Consider the following 25,318-nt stretch of genomic DNA (forward strand, 5'->3'; position numbering starts at 1 on the left):
GCCGGCGCTGGGTACAGCGGATGAAAGGGATGCTTTCGTCTGCGTGCGACTCCGGCCCGGTGCAGGCCACAGGCGCCCGGGCACAGCGGCCACGATAACACGCAAAGCCCCCGGACAAGATGAGGGTCCCCTCCTGGAGCCTTGGCTCCCCTCACGGGCCGCCACCGGCGGGCTCAGCCCCCCGAGCTCGCCGGAAGGAGCGGGGCTGCTGAGGGCGGGCGGGGAGGCGGGACGCGGCCTCGCCGGGGAAGGGATTGGCGGGGCCGTGGTTTCCTCGGCAACGGTTCAGGCGGCGGCGGCGGCGGTGGTTGTTGGCGGCCGGGCCCGGCCGACATCTCGCTGCGCCGAGGTCTGTGCTGCGGCCGCGGGGAAGCCGGAGCTGCCGGGCGCTGCCTGGGCGGCTCTGGCCTCCTGTGGGGGAGCTGTGAGCGAGGGGACTCGCACCTTCTGCCGGTTGCCCCGGCAGCCGGGGGTGGCCTTGCCCGGGGAGGTTCGGGGCCTCGGGGCAGGAGGGTGATGCTGAGGGGGGGGGGCTCGGCGGAGGGAAGGGGAGCCCCATCGTGAGCAGCCCGGCCGCGATCGCGGCCCCCCCGGAGCTTCCCTGCTCCGGTGCCATGTGCTGCGGGCGGGGGGACGTGCTGGGCCGCGGGTACCGAGTGCGGTGGGACTCGGTGGTCCTGAGGAACAAACCAAAGTATAGCTAGAGTTTTAAATGATGCTGATCGAAAAGAGCCTTCTGTGGGTGGCTGGGACAGGCTTGGTCTCTCACCGGTTTGATTTGAATTAAATGGATTTAAATCGTTTAGTTTGGAAGGGGCCTCTTGCAGGCTGTCTGCTTTGATCGCTGCCTCAGAAACTCAAACCCCACGGTGTGCGTAGCTCTCCACGGACTGAGGCTTTCGGCGCAGCGCGCCGATAATGGGGGCGCTGGGTTGCGATGTCTTGATTTGAGCCGGCTGCGCCCGGCCGAGCATCCCGCAGGGGAGGGCTGTGCAGCAGGTCACCGCTTCTCGGCGCGCTGGACATCCCTGGCTTGTTTTAGGAGGCTGGCTGCCTGGTTAGTCACAAGTGATAATCAGCGATGCCTCAGACAGATATAAGTTCATGGGGTTTGATAACGCGTTCGTGGACAGGACTCTTAAATGATTTTAGGATATGGCTAATATATGCTATATAGCACAGTAGGCTAAACATGAGCTGGCACAAAAAGGAACCTGTGCCAGCTGTAACTGCTGTAACCTCACAGCTGAGGAAAAGAATGGGAGAAAAGGGACAGAGCAGGAAGTCAAGGGTACTTTTTCCCCTCTGTATCCTTAAATAATGACTTTGCCAACTGTTTCAGAAAACTGCTAGACAAGAAATGGCTGTAGTTAAAACGTTGCTAGCAACTTGTCAAAGTATGTGTATTTAGGCTTTTAGGTTGAAAGTGAAGTCCTAGTATCTTTTAAGTGCTTGCATTTTCTCCTTTTTCATTTTAAGAGTACTTGCAAGGTATTTTTCTGGACCTTATAATCTAGACTATCTAGCTAAGTCTCTTGATTGGACTAGAAAGTAATGTATCTTGGAGCAGGGTTTTGTCAGGTTAGTTTGCTAATAAACAGTAAGCGTTAATCTGCCTCCAGACTGTATATTAAAAAGGGAGTGGGGCATAAAACACAGGGAGTTAGAAGAAAAAGAATTATTAGTTTTTCTTTGAAGGAATTGCTACAACTAATATTAGGCTTGTTTAACCCAGTGACAGCAGTGTGTGCTGTTGCATATATAGCCATTCTTTACATCACTACCAGTCTTGAATCAAAATCAGTAGATAAAACCTTAAAAAGGATCTGTATTAAAAAGGAAAACAAAATTATAGTATAAGCAAATGTGATGGCTTATGGCACTTTATTAAATTCAAAGACTTTTAAATTATTTCTATTAAAACGCAGTAAATAATCATTCTAAAATCAGTTACTGAAGAAGTGAGACCAAATGTTTGTTATGGACCTTTTTTCCTCTTCCTCCTCCTACTATGATTTCTGGGGTAATTAACACCACAATCTGAGTTGTCCACTGCTGTGTGTTTTGTCTTTATTGATGGAAGATGCAGCCTTCACCACTGCACAAAAATCCTCAGGCATTAATTAAATGCTTTACTATTGAATGTGTCACAAGTATTTCAACTGTTTGACTGCTGAAATTACAATTCATTCAGGGTAGACAAGGGTTATTTTCTTTGCCAAATATATTCATCCAGGTACTGCAAGGGAATGCGTGATGTAAGCAGCTTGGAATATGCTACTGCCAGGTAACTTCAATCAGTGTCTGGGCAGGAGCAGGAGCTTGGCATCTACTTGACATGAGGGTGAATGTTACTGAGTCTGGCTTCATGTCTGTTGGATCTGTTATAATCAGTTTCTATTTGTAGTGAATGAGTTCCTAATTTATACATGTTAATATCAGCAAAGCCTGTTACAATTAGAGTTTGAATTGAATTGACAGAAGGTACTTGATTTACTTCAGGGTTCAGTAAATGATGTAGCAGGTGTTAAGAAGGGAAACACTGTTTTGCTTTGTTGTCTAAATTATGATGGCTGACTGGACTACTGATAGTTTGAAGTAAAATGCAGTGCTCTTCCTTTGATTTCAGTTTGGTAGAAGGCAAGGAGGAGTTGCTGTTGTGCTCCTATTTGGACTGCTCAGCATCATGGCAATATTTCTACCCAGTGAATCAAGGACATTGTATTATATAGACAGGGCTATAAACGGCCAATCTACTTTTGTATCAAGGCCTCTTCACTATAATCAGCTTACACTCCATTTGCTTAGTATACCAAGCAAACCTGCTGTGACAGTGTTTGTGTAGTGTCTTATTCACTCTGTCCTTTAAAAAGTTTAAGGACTGCTTAGCCACATGCCCACCTACTGTGCTGGCACAGCTGTACATGTTATGGTTTTCCAACAGCATTTTCCTTCTCTGATTTTCTGAACAACAGGTGATCCCTGTGTATTTGAGCCAGAACTATGGGATTGTTTGACAAGCTAGCAGGATGGCTCGGGCTGAAGAAAAAGGAGGTTCACGTTTTGTGCCTTGGCTTGGACAATAGCGGCAAAACAACGATCATAAATAAACTTAAACCTTCAAATGTAAGTAGCCTACTTAGTTCACTGTTGCTGTTTTTACTGCAGAGTTGATGTTCGTTTAAATTGGTTTTGCATGCTGTTATACTAAATAAGACCTTGGAAAGATGTGAAGAGCTTTTTGATTTAGTACAGTGGAACAAATACTTTTTAAGGATTTCTAACTACTTAAAACTAAATGTAAACATCCATGAATACATTTCCCCAAAAACACTGTTAATACAGCATGTTTTTTCTAAGATCATTAAATAAGGAAGAGTTTATGATGGCTGAAATCAGGTTCTGAAACAGTTTCAGAAAACAGGTTCTGAAAAAATCAGGTTCTGAAACAGGTCACTTAAACAATTGCTGTAGGATTGCAGTTACGAGGGATGTGTTGAACATTTGTGATTAATACAGTTGTGTAACAACTTGTCTACATTTATCATGTTTATTTTAATATCTCCTGAGAAACAATAAGTCTATAATAAATAATAAATGTGAAGATGCACACTTATTGGTGACTTCAGCATTTTTAAAGCAGAATAGCTTTCAAAATAAGTAGCATGTATACTTGCAGTCCATTCATCCAATGAAAAGTGCCTCAGCCCACTAAGAGTGAATAGTATTCTGAGCAAAGTTTAAAGTAGGATTACCTTGTTTCTGAGTATGTTTATGGAATAGAAATAGATTAATTTTCCTCGGCATGTTCAAAGCCAGAGGCTTGTGCGTCTTGGTTATTATGCATCTAGGAAACTGTAATTTTGCTGTTTACATCAGGACACAGCATTTGCTTTTTTTTTAGTTTCCATTGACCTTTTCCTGAAGAGTACCACTGGAAATTGATTAAAAAACCTACTGTAGTAAAGAGTTTGCAATTCTTGCATTCCTGGCAATTATTCTTACACTGAAAATTGAAGAGTTTTATAAACAAAGACTATAAACTGTTTGTTATCTGCTGCCAGTCGTTTGGCGGAAATGTGCAATTTGTACCAGGCAAACCATATATTTGTGTAATTTTTGAGACCTTTGTTGTAGCGGGGTTTTTATGTTTTGTCTTAAGCAGTAAAGGATTCCTAACTAGTGCTGAATACAGACTTTAAGATTTATCACAATAATAGGTACTAAAGAAGGTCCCAAGGGAATTACACAAGTAGAATAAACAGAATTTGTTTGCTTTCCTGTAAATCATGTAATGAAGATTTACTTCTGAATGTTTTCATTTAATGTGATGCTTTAGGAGGGTAGTATTGCACACAGCAAAACACTGCATGACAAATTCTCTAATGTGCAACAAATGTCATTTGATTAGACTTGATTAAATTGATTATTATTAGTAAGTTCAATGGACAGATGATTTTGAGCTCTAGATCAACCCAGTCTTCTTAAGAAGAACTGCTACTTTGCCGTGGGAGCAATATGTTAGGTGTCTGGCAAATACAGGTGTTTCTCCGGGGCCTAATAAATAAATTTGAAATAAATGTTAAAGAAATAACATTTCTTCTACTCTGCACAAAAGTCTTCCTTGGGAACAGGAACTTTTGACTAAACTGTTTACAATGGTGAAATGCCAGTTTCATAAGGGAGCTGCAGGTGAACAAGCTATGTTTGCTTCAGTTATATGCAAAAAGTCAACTGCTTATAGATAGCATGTTTAATAAGGGGCTCTGGAAAGCCTGGTGAAGGATTGCATGTCACTTTTTCAGGTAGCTCTATAATCTAAGAAATGTTACCTGTCTCCCTATTCAATATTGATGCTTCTTAAAAGAGTTACTCTGTTGTTCCAACTTAACTGATGGGCTCTTTTGCTAGTTCAGCAGTACACCTGGTTATGAAACAGATCTCTTAATAATGCTTTATGGTTTGTCCATAATTATGGTAAATGATGATTTCTTCCAGTGCTCTAATAGTTTGAATTCATCTATGGTTAAGCCATTTTATAACGTCTGCTGTATAATTCCCAATGTCAAATAAACTCCTCCAGCCTGTGGACAGAAGCTGTGAGTGTGGCCAATCTAATATCTTGATAGAATTATAGCCTCTTTCATGTACGAGGCTTGGGGTGTTGTGAAGACTTGTTTGGGTTGACATAGTGGTTTCCAGACCACAAAAATATTGTGAACTTTGACCTCAGTCATATTCTTCAAGCTGATAACTTCCATGTTAGCCTATTTTCTATTTATTTCACAGGTAATATTCCCATATATGCATGCACAGAGGCTAATGTAAAGGGTAGAATCTCATTCTTGATGGTAAAATGTTTTCAGTGCTCTTGTCCAATAGCATTCACTGTATTTCCGAGAAAATGCCAAACCTTGAGTTTGAATTACAGTACTTTTCTGGGAACTTTTTTACTATAAAGCACTTGGATTTGTAGAAAGGTTTTGTATTGCACAGCTGGGGGGGAAATATTTCTGTAATGTGTTCAGATTTCAAATATATTTAAATATTTACATTTTTCAACTTGATCATAAAACTTACACTTTCTTTCCTTTAAAGGCTCAAACTCAGGACATTGTTCCAACAATAGGATTCAATATAGAGAAATTCAAGACTTCGAGGTAGTAGTTCTTTCATTTTCTCCATTTAAGAGTAGTAATTAATATGCAATAGTTGGACTTACTTAGCTCTTCTAGTGGGATGTAACCGAGTACAATGTATGGTGCTACAATAACATTACATGCCATTTGGTGAAACATTGTAGTACCCAGGAGTCAGAATCATGATCCAGGACTGATAGTGTTAGAATATATTCTATCTCTTGTGCTGCTATAAAACTATGTATATGTTAAAAAAAACAAAGTTTTTGCAATAGTTTGTATAAGCATCTGATTTCTGTCTATTAACAATTTCAGAATAGGGCATTGTTACAGTCTTGTGGAGAGGCAGTTGCTTAGATGGTAAACTATATTTCATTAAGCACTCTCACTAGAGGGAGTCTGAAGGGATTGTAGTTTAATCTCATTAAATGAAAAATGGTGGCTACAGTATTAGCGATGGAAAGAATGCAGGGGCAAAGGTCAGGAAAAGGAGGAAGAAATCATTAGTTGAATGAAAGCTAAGCCTAGAAAAGGAATGTTGTGAGACAAAGATACTTCAGGGAGGTAACATTAACTATTATTTTATTTTTCTGTAGCCTTAACAGTGTATTTTTTAATGGGTGCAGTACTTCTTCAAACCAAGTAGCATGCCCAACTGGATGAGAGATGTGCAAGAAAACTGTTTATTCCTTGGGCTGATGTGTGGGACAGATAGGGTTCATGATTTTATAGGAGGCTCAACAACTATATTGTGTCTCAGTAAAGCGCATCAAGACAGGTTTGGGGTTTGGCTACATAAATCAATTAATATTGCTTTCCTTGTTCTGATCCTGTAGTAGGCCAGATGAACTGCAAATACACCATGTAGCATGGTGGATACTGACATGATAAAATAGAGGCCAAATGGGATTTTATTTTGTGTTTGATGTAACTTTTCATAATCGTTTTAGTTCTTTTATTCAGAGAATAAACAAGCATATTTTCCATTTCGAAATATTTCTGTAACATGACCACAAATCTGGGTAGGATATTTGGAAAGCAGATAGAGTAACCAGAGTCCATTTGGGAGTCTTTATCAGTTGATCAGGAGTCAAGATGATCTGTGTTTTTTTTCTGCCGGGGTAGCAAAGAAAATAGTTTGGGTTCAGGTTTTGTTCTTTGCCTCATACACCCTTTTTTTGTCTCCTTTGCAGTTTGTCTTTCACAGTGTTTGATATGTCAGGTCAAGGGAGATACAGAAATCTATGGGAACATTACTACAAGTAAGCTTATAATTTATTTTAAAGCATTGGTGTTCATATTAGGTGGTGTTGTATGTTATTTAAACAGCAGGATGATATCTAGTGGTTAGAAATGATTCAGAGAAGACTTGCATGTGTTTAACAGAAGGTCATTCTGGATAAATAAAACTTTCTGTTCTAAAAAAATGATAATTGCCATGTGCTGTTAATCAGCATCATTTTGGGGACATCTTGTTGACTTAAAGATTAGCTGATGATCCCATAGTAGAGATGGGATTTAAATGCTGAAAATCAATCCTGTAAGAAAGCACCAAGATGAGTTAGGTTTCCAGTTTTTCTGTTCTTCTGTAGGTTGGTGACCTAAGACCCAAAAGGTTTTGGCTGAAGGCTGAGAATTTTAGAGGTGTGGGAAACTAGCCTTAGAGAATGAGGTACATGTAGCTAATAACTTCACCAAGTATTCTTAGATGTTAGTTATTGAGTAGGATATTCACTGTATTTTATAACACTACAGTATTTCCTTGTGATAATAGATACCATGTTCTGTTTTACTAGCTTCTCATGAAGTTTGAATCTTCATTTATGTTGTCTCATTGTTACTCTGTATTATCGATGGTAGTCTAAATAATGTGAACAGTAGTAAGGCATACAGAAATACCTGGATGAAATAGAATGGAGAAATTCTGAAAATGACAATATAGATTAAATATTAATATTTAATGTGATAGAGCTTAAAGTATTCTTTAATTGAGGATTAAAACTTCATCTCCTTTCTGTGCAAAATATGTGTTAGCAAGTTGAAAACTTCCTGTGTGGGTAGGAGATCTTCGCTGTTCAAAAGTGTTAGATGTATGTCTTCCAAATCTTTTGGTTTTCAGTAACTGATGCCCTTAGGCTGCTCTCAAAATGCCACCCAGGTGCTTCATAGCAATTTTTTTTTCCCTGACTCCTGTATTTAATGCAGTAACTTTTCCTTTGTGTGGCATAAACAGGTTTTTTTCATCTTAACAGTAAGAAAGTTTCTTTGGTAATGCCGACAGTGAAGTGTGCACTCGTAGCCACCTGTTTGTGATCTACTGCAGTGGGCACATATTTAAGATTAACTTCTATGAATAATATAAAACTAATAATGTGTTGTTCAGTTTGTAAAGTTAAGCATGATCTAATGTTGCAAGTATTGCAAAATGGCAATCAAATCTGATCAAGTGTCTTAAGTAGTTGCTGTGGAGTACTTGCAGCTTGGCCTTTTGTTTCTGTTTGGCTTGACACTATCTTATAGGATGTCCTCAAAGTACACTTGTCTTAAATATATGTAACTCCTGTTTTGTCCCCATTACTGTTACTTGTTTGTGAAGTTATTTTTTGGTAGTAAATACATGCCAGGACCCTGATTCCTCTAGAGAAAATACTGTATGCTCATAAATATTACTTAGGCATTTTTAGCTAATATGCAAAAGCTTTACTTGGTGTCAGAGTTCTTCTGTACTCCAGGAAAGAATGGACCTTCTCATACAATCTTAGGTTTGTCAAGTTATTTCTGGTTTTCAGTAGGTCTAGGTCTGCCTTGTGTCAAAATACAAAGATAGATGGGAGGGGGGGAAGGGGGGGGAGTGTAAATAATGTATGTGTAATTGTCTTTCAGGGAAACATAAGGAGAAATGAATATTACATTAAAATATGATTTAGAAATATTTTTGTGGGTGTTTATAACTGTTCATCTGAATTAGTCTGTATTTTGCTTTCAGATAAGTTACAATAAATGGAACATCAGGTCATAAAATATCATATCTACTCTGAAATAATGAGCTGAATAGTCAAGGGGAAATTGTTTTAAACTGAAAGAGGGTAGATTTAGGTTAGATATTAGGAAGAAGTTCTTCACTATGAAGGTGGTGAGACCCTGGAACAGGTTGCCCAAAAGAAGTTGTGGGTGCCCCATCCCTGGCAGTGTTCAAGGCCAGGCTGGACACGTCTTTGAGCAACCTGGTCTAGTGGAAGGTATCTCTGCCTGTGACAGCAGGGTTGGGAGTAGATGATCTTTGAGTTCCTTTCCAACCCAAACCATTCTGTGATTCTATGACATGGTGTTTAGAAGCTAACTGCTAAGCTGTGGTCATGTTGGCAGCAAGATGTCTTGATGATTAGAAATAGTTGGAAGTTTTTACCCATTATTCAAAGAAAAGAAAGATCCTGTTCATGTACACTTTTGTAAGTTACATTAATCCACATATGCCTTGTTGTTAAACAGCTGTGGACACATGCTTTTTTCCTAGAAAGGCAATTAACCTTTCTCTCGCTCAACTTAGTGTAGTGAACTTAAATAGTGCAGGAAATGAAGAATTTCTACAAAAACCCATCTTTAGATTTCCTGTGTCTAACCACACTGGCAGAATAGCAGTTGATTACATTTTCAGAGGTCATTTTTCAGCCTCAGAAGTGAAATGAAGCTCTTCTGAAGGGTCTGCAGAGACTCAACCTTTTATGAGCTACACAGCTAAAGCCTCGTGCTGCAAAAAATTAAGCAGGTTACCAAAAGATTGAATTTAGGAAATAAGGCAGGATTCAAATGTCAAGGGTAAATACCAACAAAATTTACAGGGGGGGGGGAAAAACTCAGGTTTGGGGTTTTTTTTGGTGTTTCTTCTGAAGCCTTTCCTTAATCAGTTTAAGAGAACCTATAATTTGCCTCTTTGCTTTTTTTATGTTATGCAGAGAAGGCCAAGCCATTATTTTTGTTATTGATAGCAGTGACAAATTAAGAATGGTTGTGGCCAAAGAAGAACTTGACGCCCTTCTGAATCATCCAGGTGAGGAGGCTTTTTCCTCTTCTGTTTCCGTGTTTATTATGTTGTCTTAAGAAAAGCCCTTTTCTGACACATTCTGCATTCTGAGTAATGTGCAAATATTTTAGTCATCACAAATACTAGAACAATAATTGCCTTCAATAAGTTCACATTTACAAATTGATCATACTTCAGTTGGCTACCCTGGGTTGGATTGGTCTCATTAATCAATATAGCTCAAAAGTTGCATTGTTTAGAGGAAGAACAGACTTTGACCCTTTGGAAGCTGAAAAGCCTGTATGTGATGATCAACACATACAAAAAAGTATCTCTCTGTCTGGAGTTTTCATGAAGAAAGCTGATTCTTTTAATGTAACTTTTATTTTCTTTTTTTATCTTCATTATCTTTTTAAACTATTATTACACTTTAGCCATAAATAAGGAGAGGTAATTATACCAGTCAGTTTCAACTGCCAGTAAAAGGATACATGGGATGGAAGAAGATATGAGATATGATCAGGGGAGTGGGTTTAGGGGTTTGGTTTGTTTTTTTACATGAAGCTACACTTTTTAAAGCAAGTTCTGAGATTAATCAATTCTTTGCTTCTCTGCCCTCCCCTGTAGCAAACATTACTGGAATGGTTTTTGTAAGCAGTATGCAGATTTGACTTTCAGCACTGTAGGTAGTTGCTCTAACCAGATTATAAAACTACATATAGGAAATTTAAAAGTTAAATAAGCCTGTAATTCCTTATTTATTTCTTAAGCTGGTAGAGCCTTAACTTCTGGGGCTACCATGCTGAAAGTAAGAAAGGAGAAGCTGACTTGCATTTGTAACCAAGAAAATTAGCATGTGGTAGGGGCAGTTACATTACCGTGTTTATATTTTCCATGAAGACTGCATATAACACATTAGTTCATCAGCCAAGATGCTGTAACAGAGGTGTGTGTGAGAGCTGACTGGGCCCTTGAACATGACTTAGTTTCATGTTCAAGGGTATGGGTCATTTCAAGTGCAGACACTGAGAGGCAGACTTGCAAAGGTGAAAGGGGAGGATGAGTTCATCCAAAGGCTGCAGGTGAATCAGATAGAGGCCAGGGAGCTTTGTACCAAAACAGATATTAACCACAGTAGTAAAAGGTGATTCTGTTGGTAAAATGAAAGCCGCATAAGACCAAGTGTGGGAGGTTGATAATGCTGTAATAAGTTACTGGTTTATTAGAAGACAAAAGAGTGAAAATGTCAAGACTGAGGAGATGCAAGCTTAGGCGGGGCTTTTTATTTAGGCATTAAGAGGTTCTTAATGCTGATCTAGCAGGTCAGCGCAGTTCAGTTGTTCATGTGCTTGTGTCTTTCAGTTCTGAAAGACTGTGGCTATGGCCACCTAGTATATTCCCTAGGATCACAAAAGGGCAGTTGTGTATTTCTGCTTGGAGTAGCTCAGCTCAAATGCAGCATTATTATCATTTCTGATTTCAATAGGTCACACCTAAGAGAACCACAGAGAAGAAAAAATTCTTCTAGTAGTAATGTTTGATAAAAGTAGCTGTTAACTGAATCAATATATAATTGGGTTATTATATCTACATTTTTATTTGTATTACTGTTCAGCATCCTGCACACCCTACTTTCTCTCAGTCTATGCTTCTGCCTCTGTGAACCTCTTGCAGTGGATTGCTTTTACATGTTTACTTAAGGTTTAAATGGATGCAGGGTAACAAGCTTGATTCAGTTCCTGTGTGAAAATCTTAGCAATCCTTTAGAAAAACAGTTCCCTCTCTTTTTGCCAGAGTTTGCCTCAGGTTGTCAGGTGAAAGGGAATGTGTACTGTAAAGCTGTAATGGGCATAATGTACTGGTTGGGACTCTTTTGTGAATCCGAACTAGGTATTATTTTTACTTACATAAGTTACAATGCATTTTACAAGTAACAGTTTGTTTGATGATCACTGTTATTTTTATATCAAACTCCATTCTTCAGCGTGGAGTCTGTAGATGGGAGGTGTAGATGACTTGTTTTACTTGGAGATGGTAGACCGTAGATTACTTGTTTTAGATACTGACTCTTGGGTCACCTGACCTCCAGCACATGCTTCTAAAGCAAACTGACACTTCTGTAAATTTGAACTTCTTTGTATAAAATGATACATCACACATATCTAATCTGGGGGGGGGGGGATTTTTTTTTTAATGTGTTAACTCATAACTGCTTGCAAGTAGGAAATTTTACTTCCCATTAATAAGTATAAAAAGGGGTGGGGGAATGCTGTATAGTAAGAAACAATGTGATAAGGTAGGACATAATGTCAATTTCTGTGACCACCACTTTATTTAGCAAACATCTCTTAAGTGTACATTTTTGAGTGTACATTTATGTGAATAGGTTGTGCCCCCTTTTAATTGCTTTAAAAAAAACCTAAGAATTCCTTGATTAACTTGGCTATTTGTATATGTGTTGTCAACTAATTTCTGTCAATTTACCTATAACCTGCAACTTGTGGGTACTAGGGTTCATTTAATGCTATGATAGATTAATGCAGATGTTTTAATCAGTTGAACAAAAGCTGTTCAACTGTGGAACCAAAACAGCTTTAATGATACGCTGTGCTGTATTTTGAGGTCTGGCTTTTGTGCTAGATGATATCAGAAGATAAAATAGCCCCAGACAGGGTAAATAGTTGTGAAAATTGTGAGCGCTTCGGTTAGCATTTCTGATCTCTGTGCCTGGGTAGACAGTGTTATCTGCACTGATTTTTATGGAAAGGTTCAGTAGGGGGGGTGAAAAAACATAATTGGGAAGGCTAAAATTACATCAGTGCTGAGTTTGTTGGGGTTTTGTTTTGTTGGGTTTTTATGTTATCCCATCATGTCATGTCCCACCACTCCCCCAGCAGGGAGAGCTGGCATATGGTTTAAGTTCTTAAATAAATCCTTAGCTTGTTCCTATGTGAAATACCCTTTGCTTTTTAGTATTTCAAAAGGAGCCTGTATAACAATTTTTGGGGGGCTGGGGAGTGTTAAGTTACTTTCCCTTCAAGAATTGATTGACAGACTCAAATCTAGATTTTCTAGATTCTTCTAATCCTGTAATTCCTCCTCTGTTTGAATAACGGGAAAAATTCTTACAGTTAGTATTGGTGCTGGCAGTTTTGCATCTATCAATTTGAAGATGGTACTTTGTCTCCTTCCAACGACTCTCTAGTCTTTCATGGTAATCAATGAAGCTTATGCGTTTGAATGTGTATGCCAGATATTGCCAGTGGACTTGTTTTGGCCTGTAGTTCTCACTGCTAGCTGAGAAGAGCTTCTGAAAAGTAAGTTCTTCAAGTGAAGATAGGATAAGGGATGTCCAGACATGTGCATGTGTTCCTATCTTATTAATTTTATGAAATCATCCATGACTCTCCAGAATGCAAAAGGATAACTCAAGACTACCTGCAACTATTGTTGTGAGGTTATGAATGAACACAAATCATTTTTCTGTCCATTTTACACATCCAGTCCTCACCAAGCAGAGATGTGTAATATTTATAGGCAGTTGTTTGATCTCCTGTTCCTCAGCTTCACCAGCAATTTATACCTGCAGCTGTAAATGTAAGCATAAGGTAGGGGGAAAGGGGGTGGAAGATCCCAGAGACTCCAAGAAAGTTTGTGAGCATTCTTGAAGCATGCTTCAGAGGCCATGTGACCCAACAGTATTCAACTTGGTAGGATACAAGCATCAGAGAATTGCAGTTACAGGTGAGCAAATATCTTCCTGTACTGTTTGTAGCTTATTACATGTAGAGATTAACAAGTGTTGCATAATGCCATGCTAGTTCTATTTCTGCTCATGTCTAGACATAAAGCACCGTCGACTGCCTATTCTCTTCTTTGCTAACAAGATGGACCTCAGGGATGCAATGTCATCTGTGAAAGTATCTCAGTTGTTGTCATTAGAAAACATCAAAGACAAGCCCTGGCATATCTGGTAAATTTCCCTTTTGCTACCCTTTTACTGGTATTACTTTTTACATTCAGATTTCAGCTCTACTGTGCCACTCAGTATCATACAACATAAATTACATCAACTGGATAAACTGCTGTGTTGCCACATGTGGAAACAGTAGTAATGTTAAAATACTTGCCAGGAAACTTGTTTTAAACACGTGATATATTCATGTTGACTGTGACTTGATAAATTTTCACAATAGAACTGTTGCCCAAATAATGAAATGGAGAAATTCTATTGAACTCAGAAAGCAGTGTTCTTATCTGAAGAATACCTGCTATTATTTTTTCCTGGGAAATTGAGTATCAGTGTTTTTATTATCAGTACTGCTTGCAGCTTTCAGAATATCAACAATTAAACCTTTAGAGTTGTTACTTAACTCTGCAGATGCTTTAGTAAACTACTGTTGAAAGGCCATTTAGTAAACTGTTCTCATGTGAACTCAGAGGGACACCACACTCTTTGTACTGTATAATGTTTGAGGGATTTTTAGTTGTGGGAGCTACTGTCTTTTCTTTCTGAAGGATGTAAGCTTTCATATCAATAGAGGGATTTTGTGCCAGTGTTCACAAGGAAGAAAAGAACCCCTTTTATCAGAAGTGTTTTATAGAAGTTAGATTTTTGTCTTATTAAAGTCCTCAGATACTATAATTAGAAGTGAAATCAGCAGCTAAATGCTGCTGAAAATTACAGTTTTCATTTAGGCCCTTTTTAATATTAACTTGATTACCTGTGCATTGTTTTGGGGTCACTGCTTTTTGTCTCAGAAATTACCCTGATGAATTCTGAAGATCTTTGGAAGGTAATCTTATAACAAACCACAGTAAAAGTCCAGATTCAATGCTGTGCTAGCTGTCATAAGCTGAAGAAGCACAGTTATACCCCTGTGATTCAAGAGGCAGATTTACACTCTTCTCGGTATAGTTTACTGTTGTGTATATTAAGTGACACTCTTAGGGTTGCTGTTACAACGAAGTGTCCTATACTTTCTTCTCCCCATATTCCAGCATCCTCGCTGTGCATAGGAACTGCACAGAAGGATGCTTCAACTCGATGATCTTAAAAGTCATTTCCAACCTAAATCATTGTATGATTCATCGCTGTTGTTGTAAGTAGTAAGCATTTTTTATAGCATAATCTGAGCAGGGAGTTATCTAAATGGAGGTGCTGCAGAACAAGGTGGCTGCCTTGTGTGTGACCTCTTTCAGAACCCTTCATGTTCTAGGAATAATTCCTCTGCCTTGAAACTGAAATTAAAATAGATCACATCTTGAAATGGTGTTTCCGTATTTATCTGGAGGGTATTCTAGAATATATCGTTTGAGAAGCGGCCTTCTCCATGTGAAAAAAACTTAACTGTATTTGATGCTACTTTGCAGTTCTGCAAATTACAAGTATAGTGATGACTGCACTAAACCCAGTATTTTTACAATGTTTTCATAATTTGATTTTTTTTCTTTCAGTGCCAGCGATGCTCTTAAAGGGGAAGGATTACAAGAAGGTGTAGATTGGCTCCAAGGTATATCCTATGCAATTCTCTTGCTCTGCTTTCATTCTGTGAAGCTTTTTCATTTTGTAAGGGTTTTTTTCTTTATTATTTCATTTGTTTTCTTTCTGTCCATTTCTGCTGTCAGATCAAATTACACAGTGAGTACTGATGCTCCATCTCCTATTTGCCTTTCATTTACGTCCTTAACATATGCAAAAGATCATGTCCGTTTCTCTGACAAAAGCATGTACTTTTAATCTAGTGCCAAAATAAGAACAGCTTACATTACAACTATCACAGAATATGCAGATACTCATAACTACACAGAAAATACCAGATCCAGCCTAGAGAATGTATTACAAGTTTTTAATACCAAACTTGGTATGGATGCTGTATATCCTTCTGGTTGCATGTTGGTAAGGGTCTGGTCCCTTTTGTCCTCCCATATACTGCTAAATACATAGAATAGTGAAGTGTGGTATTGTTTTGGTAGACTCATTCTAATTTTAGCTGCCTAATTTTCGTTGCTTACATTGTGTGTGTGAACTAGGTAGTGCAGTATAATCTGAATCTGCAGTTTCTCTGTACTGGCCTGTATCGTGCTGTGGCAGCCGCTAGATGTCAGCGACGTTGCAGAGTCAGAGCCACTAAACTCACTTCCTTCAAAATGCAGCTAAATTTACTGCCCTACAGAAGAACAGTGATTCATTCTCCACCATCTAAAAGTGTTTTGTGGTAGGCAACCAGCATCTTACTGCTGAGTTTCCTTCACTGTGTATCCTGTTAAAATAGAAAACATTCAAGTTGCATATGTGGATTTTTCAGCACAGTAAGCAGGTGATTCTGCTGTCACTCACATAGCTCTTCATAGCTATTCACTTCTCATGGATTGTTAAACTTAATTTTCTGAGCTGAAATTCTTCATGGATGGGCTTTATCTAAAAGTTTCCTTGAACTCCTCAGCTCAGTGTCCTTAACAGCTTAAAAGGAGTTGGGTTTATACCGTATTATTGCCTAAGTATTTGCAGTTTGGCACTTACTTACATTTTTTATGGCTGGAAACTTTGATATTGCAAGAACTATGATTCTTCTCCTCATTCCTAGACCACCAGATGGAAAAAACTGAAATAACTCTTAAGTTATAAATGTCCCTAAACCACTGCCTGTGGATGCCATAAAAATCAGTGGAGGAAATGACACCTGGTTAATGAATGCTCAGTTCTCCCTGTCAGCAGCCAGGCTTTCCTTAGTTACCTTTTGCAGACCCATTACAGGTAGTTCACAGATTTGGGGCAGCAGAGGCAGAAGGTTTTACATTTATTTCCCCCAGCCTAGTGAAGGCTGAGTTTGCTTATTTCCCTCTTTTGTAATGCAACAACACACCATCCATCAGTAGGGCAAAACCAACCTGTCTCACAACAGCCTAAACCCAGCTCATGTTCCCTGTTAGTAGGGTGAATTGTGCCAATTTCCACATTTTGTAATGGGGATGTGGTATATTTATGCTAAGGAAATGTTTGAAGTGAACTGACAAGTGGCAATCGGGCAGCAGTATGGAGAAGTGTGGCTACTCAGAGCAAAGAAGTTCTCAAGCAAGTTATTAAAAACCAGGCTTTACATCCTTTGCTGTTGGGGAGTTGGTTCTTGTTCAGTTACGTGGAAGCTGAAAAGTGTACAAGGAGTTAAAATGCATAGTTCATAAAGTAAACTTCTAGGCCTTATTCTCATAAAAATTATCTGATAAGCCCCAAAAGAAAAAAGTTATGGGGTAAAGTCTTCCTGTTTAATTAGCAACATTCAGGAGAAACAACTTGGCTGTGGAGGAATTTTGGAAGAGGATGAGAGACCAGGTTGAAAACAACTGCATTGTCCCCCATTCTTATTACTACACCAAAATATCTTTTGATGTACTTCTGTAAACTGGACAATACTGGGTTATTTTGTTTTCAAAAAGCAAAATATAGCAAAAATTCATCTTGTATTAAGACTAGCCATTTCTTTTTCTTAACAGATCAGATACAAGCAAGGAAGACATGAGAGATAACTGAAAGATGGCGTTCTTTTACAGACTTTGTCATTAGGTGCACAAGTTCCTTGGAAAAGAAGAATGATTTAGATAAAATTAGCAGTTCAGCTAAAATATACTCCATTGACTTGTTCTCTTTTAGTATCTCCTCCAGGAAAACTGAATGTAGACAACATAGCACCTCAGGTATGCGCACTGATGAATTGAATCTTGTGACTGGAGAGCATATATATTAAAAAGTATATATATTTCTGTTAAACATCTGCATTCATTTGAGTTTTAGGTGATAATCAGCTGTCGTGAAATGCCTCTCTGTTTTTTGGGTGGGCATTTGGACACCTTTTGACCAAATGGGAATATTTATTTTCCTGAGAAAGAATGATCAGCACTTTCTGAAATACAGCTGCATGAGATACCTACTGATTTTAGGTGCCCATTTTTAGGTATTTCTGCATTTTTCTTATTGTAAAGTCTGATGTTGGGGTTTTAGTAACCATCTACCATAGGCTTCTAGAGGAATATTTTGATGTAAGATACAAGGATTTGAACGTTCAGTGTATTTGTTATAGATGACTGCAGATGTTTTTAAGGAACTGCTTTTAATGAAATGTTATAAATTGTTTCTGTAATATGCCATGGTTATATTTGCATTCAATAAAACTTTAAATGTACAACATGCCATGGTAATTTTAAACTTATATATGTTCATTGATGGTCTTTATGTCTTAAATTTTTTGGTTTTCTGTTAGTTTCCTTTGGATTTTGTCCATTTTCCAATGGAAATAGCATTGTATACTGTAATAAAACGGTTATCTCCTTTGCCAAGTGCTTTATTTTGTTTTTAATTGAATATATTTGTTACCTTTTCTAATAAACTAGACTGTTCTGCCAGATATTTAAGGTGCATACGGTTGAAAGCTATATTTTGAAAGCACAGTTAAGGGACAGTTCACTAGTTTACTAGATCATTAATATGAAATGTCTTGTACTTCTCTTGTGTATAAAAACTGTTCTACTTTCAAGACTAATTTTTCCTAAACTTCCTGATTTCAAAGATGTATTACAGGTGACAAATTAAGACCTTTATTTTTGTCATGCTACCTCTCTCCCTTTTATCCCTCCTTCCTTGCCCAAGAAACAAGCAGGCTGGCACTGTACTGATTACCTGATTCCTGTTGGAGCTGTAATACATGGGTCTTGCAAAAGCTTCCTCCCCTCTTTATTCACATACGAAACACACATATGTTCTGTAAGCTTCTAGGGCTCACGTAATAGAGGAATATTTGGAGCAAAGGGCCGTGCCTGAAATGGTAGAACAGTTTTATGTGCTTTTAGTCCTTATTAAACAATTAAAATGAATTTGCTTTGCTAGAGGGAGGTAAGTCTTGCTGCAAAAAACCTTTCTTACAGGATTCTATAATTCAGACAGTTCAGTCTTTGTGACGCCTTTGACCTTCTGTCAGCTCTGAATCTAAGTATCTATACAAAATCGAATACAAAGGAGGAAAAAAACCACAATTCTGAGACTTTTTCTAGCTGAATTGTGGGGCAGATAATTTTCTGGTTTACTTTGCATTGGTTAATATAGTAACAAAATAATACTTGTTGAAAACCTTTTGCTGAGTGTAAATATTTTGTAATTATTTTGATTCACTTATATGGCTTATTTAAATAAAATCTTTAATTTTAAGTTGGCATTATTTATTATTTATTTATTATTTATGTGGTAGAACCACAGAAAATGTAAGTCCCGATATAAAAGCACTTTCTTGAATAAACCAGAGATAGCTTTCTGACTATTTTTGTTTATGTTAAACTACATGAAGTGCTAGGTTTTCTCTCACTTCCAGAACATTTGTTACGTTTCTATGAACATAAATCTACCATGTTCATGGTGTACAGGCATAGGTCCCTAACCTACACAGTTGGTACAGCCTTGAGTTGCTCTGATATCATTGAATTTGGTACAAGGATCACATACTGCACAAAACCCTCATGCATCTTTGCAAAGAGACTTCTTTGGAGCTGTTTTCTGAGGGCCCAGTGGTTGTCACTCTTCAATGCTGTTCTCCCATCACATTTAGGATGGTGAAATAATGTGTTCTATCTGGATGGTCTAAGACAGTTTGCATGTATGATTTCATTGCACCTTAAGAACAAAGCAGACGAGTTCCTTTGGAGGTTTAAATGAGACTTGCAGAATATTCCTTTTTTCTTCATGTTACTATAAGTGTATTCATAAAGTAGGAACTTGAAAGGCAATAGAGTGACTGAATGAGATTATGAGAGAGTTTGGTCTTCACACCCCACATGTTATATGCTGTTGCTTCTGTGCGCTAAGCTGCCCTTCTATGTAGTTATGAATTTCCTTAAAATATGCCTGGTAGTGCTTAAGACTGTAGAATTTTCAACTGAAACATGAGGCAGTCATTCTCACATACAAAGCGTTGCCTTCTCTTCTTTACTAAGTGGGGGTTATCAGGTAAATGTGAATCCTAATTCTTTCTAGCCTTGCCTCTTTGGTACTGAGGATGTTTGACAATACAGGCTCCCTAGTAAAGAAAGTAGCCCCATCAAACTGCTGTTGTAGAGCAGGATAGTTGGTGCTGAGGACCTGAAGTCCCCAGTCTGTGAGGTTTCGAGCTTCCTTTAAGCTTGTCTCCTTTCTGGCCCTCCAGACAGTGCCTCTTACTTGCTGGAGCGGGTTGTGTGCGCTCTGAGCTTTCCAGTGTACTTTCATCCAGAAAGAATTCAGTTTGTGTACTCCCAGCCTACTCTGAGATGTAAACAAAAGCACTGTTAGTGAGGGTGATCTTTAAAGTACCCTTGTGACCTGAGCTAGCATACTAGTGTGGGCATGCCTGTACAAACTTAAGAGGGAAACAATCCCAAGGTATTAAAGCCAGAGTTGAAACCACGTGAAAGACTAGCAGAACTTGGCAAAAGGTGTCAATTCCAGTGAAATATCTAGTAAAAATACAAGTCTGTAGTATGGTCCAGTCAGAACTGGGAAAATTTATTCTGTTATTAAAGGATATAACCATTAGGCAGGGATTAAGTGTTAACAATTCCAATTTAGAGGAAATGGCATAATGTGAGTTGTGAAAAATAGGCAGCCATGAGTAAAAAGAGGAGTTATCAGCTGTCAGGCATCACTGCTGTTCCTCGCGTCGTCTGTATTTCTGAGCACAAGTTTAAAGTTGTTATTAGGGAAAAACTTTGCAATGCTTTTTTTTTTATATATACATATGTATATATATAGAGATAGATAAAATCTCAGACTGCAAGTAAATCTGTATGTTTTAGCCACCAACCTTCATTAGCATAAGCTGAACAGGAAAAAAGTGTCTAAAAATTGGTGTACTACATAGCAAATGGATTTAATGAACCAGAAAGCCTACATTGTTTCAATTATAACAACAGTCCAAGAAAAGTTTCATCGTTTATTATAATAGCAATGGATTACATGGATGCAACTTGGTCCAATTTAACATCTTCATCTGTGACGTGATTTTGTTGGCCAGTAGTTACCTTCTTTCTTTAGAGGAGTAAGGACAAACAACGGGTTTCCTCTCGAGGGTAGAATCTTTCAGCTGGGAAAGGTGATGCTTTTCTCTTATAATAATTCTTCTTCCCTCTGTCCCCCGCTCCCTCTTCCTTAGATTTGTCTTGTTTTGTTAGGTTGGGTTTTTCAAAGGGAAAGGGTTACTCTGTTTCGAGGTGCCTAGAACCCATGGGTAATTGTCTGGGTTTGTAAGTCCTCTGCTGAGGTTTAAATTAAGTGCAAGTTAATGCTCTAAAAAATTTCTGGCACCAGCTTCAAAGCCGGCTGAATTGATTTATAAACTAATCCAATCTAATGGTTAGCAAGTGTTGCTGCATGTTGCAATTAAGGTTTGACCCTTACTATTTCTTTAATTGTTACCATTATAAAATAAGAATAATGAAATTTATCTTGGTAAACAGTTGCAGAATAGCCACTTCAGCGCTGACTTCGGAGTATTTGCATATGTACGGGCCTTTCCTGTTGTAGCATTACAGTTTATGGAGAGTAAAAAGCATATATCCAAAATCAACCAGTTTAAGAGGTAGGAGTATTTTTTTTTAAGCATCAAATTTCCTTTTCACCCACTTCATAACTGTTGGAAGTACTGCTTAGTTCTCTGTCTACTCTGTCACACAATGGCTCAGAAAAGGATTTTAAAAAACCCTTTTGTGGGTAGTAAGTGTCATGCTTTCCTTGAGGTGTGTGCTCTGCCATCATGTCAGGTACTGCATTTTAATAAATAAGTCCTTGATTAATGCAGGATACAAAATACCTACATACTTTCTTCCAGGCTGTAGCAAAATGCCTGAGTTAAGTGAATGACAGTTGATCTGATGTTGGCATCATACTAGGAGCACTTCAATCAGTTCTTAATATAAAGAAGATTGTACAGCTTTATTCAGGGAATTGATTTAATGAAGAGATAATGTGAACCTTTCTTTTCAGCAGCAGTTCAGCACACCCTGAACGAAACGGGGAAGAGCTGCTGTACATCTAATATTTATGAGCTACAGTAAGTGCATCCTATACAGTGCTATATTCTATTGTAGGGAAACCACTTTCGTCTTATTACACATATTTTATTTGACTACAGCTGTAACATTACATGCAGAAAATACTTCTAAAGAACGACATCAGATAAAAAGACTAAGTCTCAAGTTCATATCCCTGACTTTTCATCTTCAGCCACACATGGTGTTTACTTTGCTGAGAAAGCTTTTCTTCTCTGGCTTCAATAACAATGAATGCTTGAGTGAGGAAATGTGGATTATTCAGAACTGTTGTTCTTGGGTATTAAGAGAAATCTTTCCCCTACTAAAGATTCTGTGTGTCCAGCTTAAAAAAAAAAGGGGAGGGGAGAAGGAGTCTTACTTACCCATGCTGTTACTTATCCAGCTAACTACCCTGATTAACATTCACTTGAGTTCTTACAAACTTGGGCTTTAATTGTTCTTTCTTACCCTTTTTGCGTATGAAACACGGAAGTTTTACATAACAGTAAACAGTATGCCAAGAATTAGGCTCTGTTTTTCTGTTTGTGCTGTAAGAAGATTGAAGTATTTTCTGCCTGTTTGGAATAACTTATGGATATAATTTGTAAACATAAGAAAAGGTCTTTTCTTTGTTTTCTTTTCTCTTTTTGTTTTTTCTGGAAGCTTAAATGAAGTGGATAAGAAAATTAGTTGTTCCATGAAACCAGATGGAATTCTGCAATATTTGCAGGCAAAAGCTGTTATGATCCTGTTTGACTCAAACCCGTAAGAATTCTGCTTGTTAGAGACCAGTGTCCGTCATTTCTACATACAGAATAGTTTGCAGTGTATTTCTCTGGACACTAAAGATGATTCTTCCGTTTGGTATATACTGACATGTGCTTGCTATGAATGTGGTAGGGTTTCCTGGTTGGTTTTTTAACAATATGGATGTATATAGATTTTCTAATTGTGAGTAAAGGGCTCAGATCATTGTGTTAAAAGGTATTCTGTGTTGTGAAATGCAGCGGGACAAAGGGGTGGAATTGGTCATCTCTAACAGTGTTTTGCCATCAATGGTTCTAGGAAGCTTTGGGATCCAGGGACTAGTTGTAAGAAATTCTTGAAATTTAATGAAAAAAGGCAAATCTGCTGTCCAGAGGCTTAAGTTTACTGTACATAGGCTTGCACCATAATCCAAGACTGCTTAGTAATCTGCAAATTGAAAAGTGTACTTCTATGTAGATGCATGGAAATAGGGTAAGCCTTTAGAAAATTAGTAGTTTGATTTGATACTTGAAAATGTAGATTTGTACAGAAACATGTACATTCATTTTTAACTACAAATCTGATACTCAAAAACATTCTAGATGGAAAAGTGTTCAATGAACTACAGTATACAAGTTGCTGGTTATATATTTAATGGATTTCCTCTATTTGCATGTAAGGCACCTCTATTCTAAAGCTCTTGCATTCTTCTGGACACTGAATTATTTGTGCCGCTTTTTACCATATGTACAATATATGTTAGAAGTTGGATAAAATTAGCTTACTGAAGCACTTTGACCATAATTTTGCCAGTAAGGATGGTGGTGAATAGAAAGATTGGCTTAGTAAGGAAGCACAACCCGGTATAGGATGGTTTTACAGAGACCTCGTTATATGAAGTGCAGCTTTTCTTGAGCTCTAGTTAGAGCAGGGTGTTTTGCAATGATTAGCATTGGTAAGAGCACCAGTGAGTTTCATCTTTAGACTCACACGAGTGTAATTGATATGAGGTGCTATCAAAAATTGGAAGCCTTCCAGACAAGCTGTGCTAATCAGCTGAGAGCTATCAGCTCTATTGGAATTAACAGAAAAAGGACTTTGGTCCTCCTCAAGAGTAGTTAGGTGCATACATACCGCTATATTCTGAGGCTTCTGAATGCTTTTTGTTCCATGCCCAAGTGCAATGAATGTCTATTTTAAGAAGAGGTGCTGTAGATACATTGGTCATCTTTCATTTTGTTCTGTACAATTAGTTTTCCGTAGCACTTCTGCTACTAGATAAATATAAATGCCACAAATTCCAGTGTGGAAAACAAATTGGAGAGGCTTTCCAAAAAGCTGATTTAAAGGGGGTTTTGTTTTGTTTTGGGGTGTCTTTTTGTAGTTACTACATTGAACTTTGGCCATAGGTGGCACAGTGAATAAATCTTACCCCAAATTCTAAAGAAAACAGTTACAGCTCTCAATAACTGCGGTTAACACCATGAGTCATTTCCAGCTGTCTTCCCCAGACATGAAGGCATCTGAACAATAGCAGCTGACCCTGTGGCTCTCTCCTTTTTTTTAAGCCATTTCTAATAAATCAAATGGAGGAACTGTGTGTTCACAGTAAAAGGATGAGAGTTGCTGGAAGCTGCGCTGTGTGTGCTTTATAGCAGAAGGTCATGGCATCATAGAAAATATATCCTAGAAATCCTTGCTAACATGCTTCATCTGTGTAATAACATATCCAAGACCCAAATCTGTTGTTCGCCTTCATTTTAGAATAAGCATAGATTAGAGATTTTAAAGTCATCAGTATTTGTTCCAACATCTGGACAACTAACATTGTGGAAAGTGGCTAGAAAATACTACATGTGATGGCTCCATTATGTGCATTTATTAACTCATGGTCTTGTGCCACCTATTAGAAACTTTGCTATAATATATTATACACTGCAAAGGAAAAGGATAGATAAGGGACCATCTGTTATTAAAGTACTATTTGTGCCACATCTAGCTGTAGACATGTTCTGTAAGAGCCTGGAGAATGGGACTGCCTACTAACAATAAAATGTAGCCCAGATATACAAAATCATTTTATAGATCAGTGCATTAGATACGTATGAAACAGAAAACTGAACTATGCTTTTGTTTGGCAGGGTTGTGCCTCGGAACATAAGACCATTTCTTGTCGTAGCGATCCAACAATGCAAAAAGCTTGAGAATGCTTTTTCATTTAATAGTTGTGCTAAAATATGCTTGTGGGGAAAATGCTTGGTTTGGAGGTTTTTAAGACTGTATTTCTCCCCTAGTTATGACTTTGATGTATCGGAAAAGTTCTAAAACGGGATGTGAGGGCTCTTCATAAGCCAGTACAATGGAAACTTGCTTTCCTTTTTGGTATCCAAACAAAACAAAAGATTTGACTCAAGACTTTAAAGACCCATGAAAAGGAGGAGATTCATAAAGCACAATTAAAATTTCACCATCTGCTCACTCTGAAGCAGCAAGGAAAAGGGGGAGGTTTCTCTTGTGCACAACCATTATAATCTGAATCGCGGTAGAAAATAAGTGGATATGGAACAGCCACAGCACCTTCCCCTCTCCTATTCGAGATACTGATTCAAGTTAAACCCTGAGCCGGATGAACTACAGGGAAAAAAAAATGTAGTGAGAGCCTTGGCTTGACAATTTCCTCTTCTGTATCATTGTATCTCAGTACAATTGTGTTTTAATGGTTTCTCGCTGCCTTGGGCAATGCCACATTACCTCGCATGGGCCACATGTGAGTAGTCTTAATCTGAGGCAGAAAGGAACCTTTTTCCCCCCCCATCTGTTTTGGCTTGCATGTGTTGGTGCTGCTGTTAATGCTGACAGCTGT

At 38.3% G+C, this 25,318-nt stretch overlaps 1 protein-coding gene across 1 annotated transcript; it reads left to right on the forward strand.

Annotated features, from left to right (window-relative positions):
• The first annotated feature begins 259 nt into the window (after positions 1-259).
• Positions 260-18,859, forward strand: ARL6 (ADP ribosylation factor like GTPase 6). Its single transcript, XM_065676044.1, has 8 exons — positions 260-349; positions 2,976-3,126; positions 5,599-5,660; positions 6,833-6,901; positions 9,593-9,687; positions 13,504-13,633; positions 15,118-15,173; positions 17,155-18,859. The coding sequence occupies exons 2-8, from the start codon at positions 3,004-3,006 to the stop codon at positions 17,178-17,180; spliced, it is 561 nt and encodes a 186-aa protein (XP_065532116.1). The 5' UTR covers positions 260-349; positions 2,976-3,003; the 3' UTR covers positions 17,181-18,859.
• Positions 18,860-25,318: the final 6,459 nt, after the last annotated feature.

The sequence above is a fragment of the Lathamus discolor genome, chromosome 4 (assembly GCF_037157495.1).
Source record: "Lathamus discolor isolate bLatDis1 chromosome 4, bLatDis1.hap1, whole genome shotgun sequence".
NCBI lineage: Eukaryota > Metazoa > Chordata > Aves > Psittaciformes > Psittacidae > Lathamus > Lathamus discolor.

Coding starts and splice junctions, on each gene's coding strand:
- ARL6 (XM_065676044.1), top strand. CDS start 3,004: ATGGGATTGTTTGACAAGCTAGCAGGATGGCTCGGGCTGAAGAAAAAG. Junction 5,661..6,832: donor GAGAAATTCAAGACTTCGAG/GTAGTAGTTCTT, acceptor TCTCCTTTGCAG/TTTGTCTTTCACAGTGTTTG. Junction 9,688..13,503: donor CGCCCTTCTGAATCATCCAG/GTGAGGAGGCTT, acceptor GCTCATGTCTAG/ACATAAAGCACCGTCGACTG.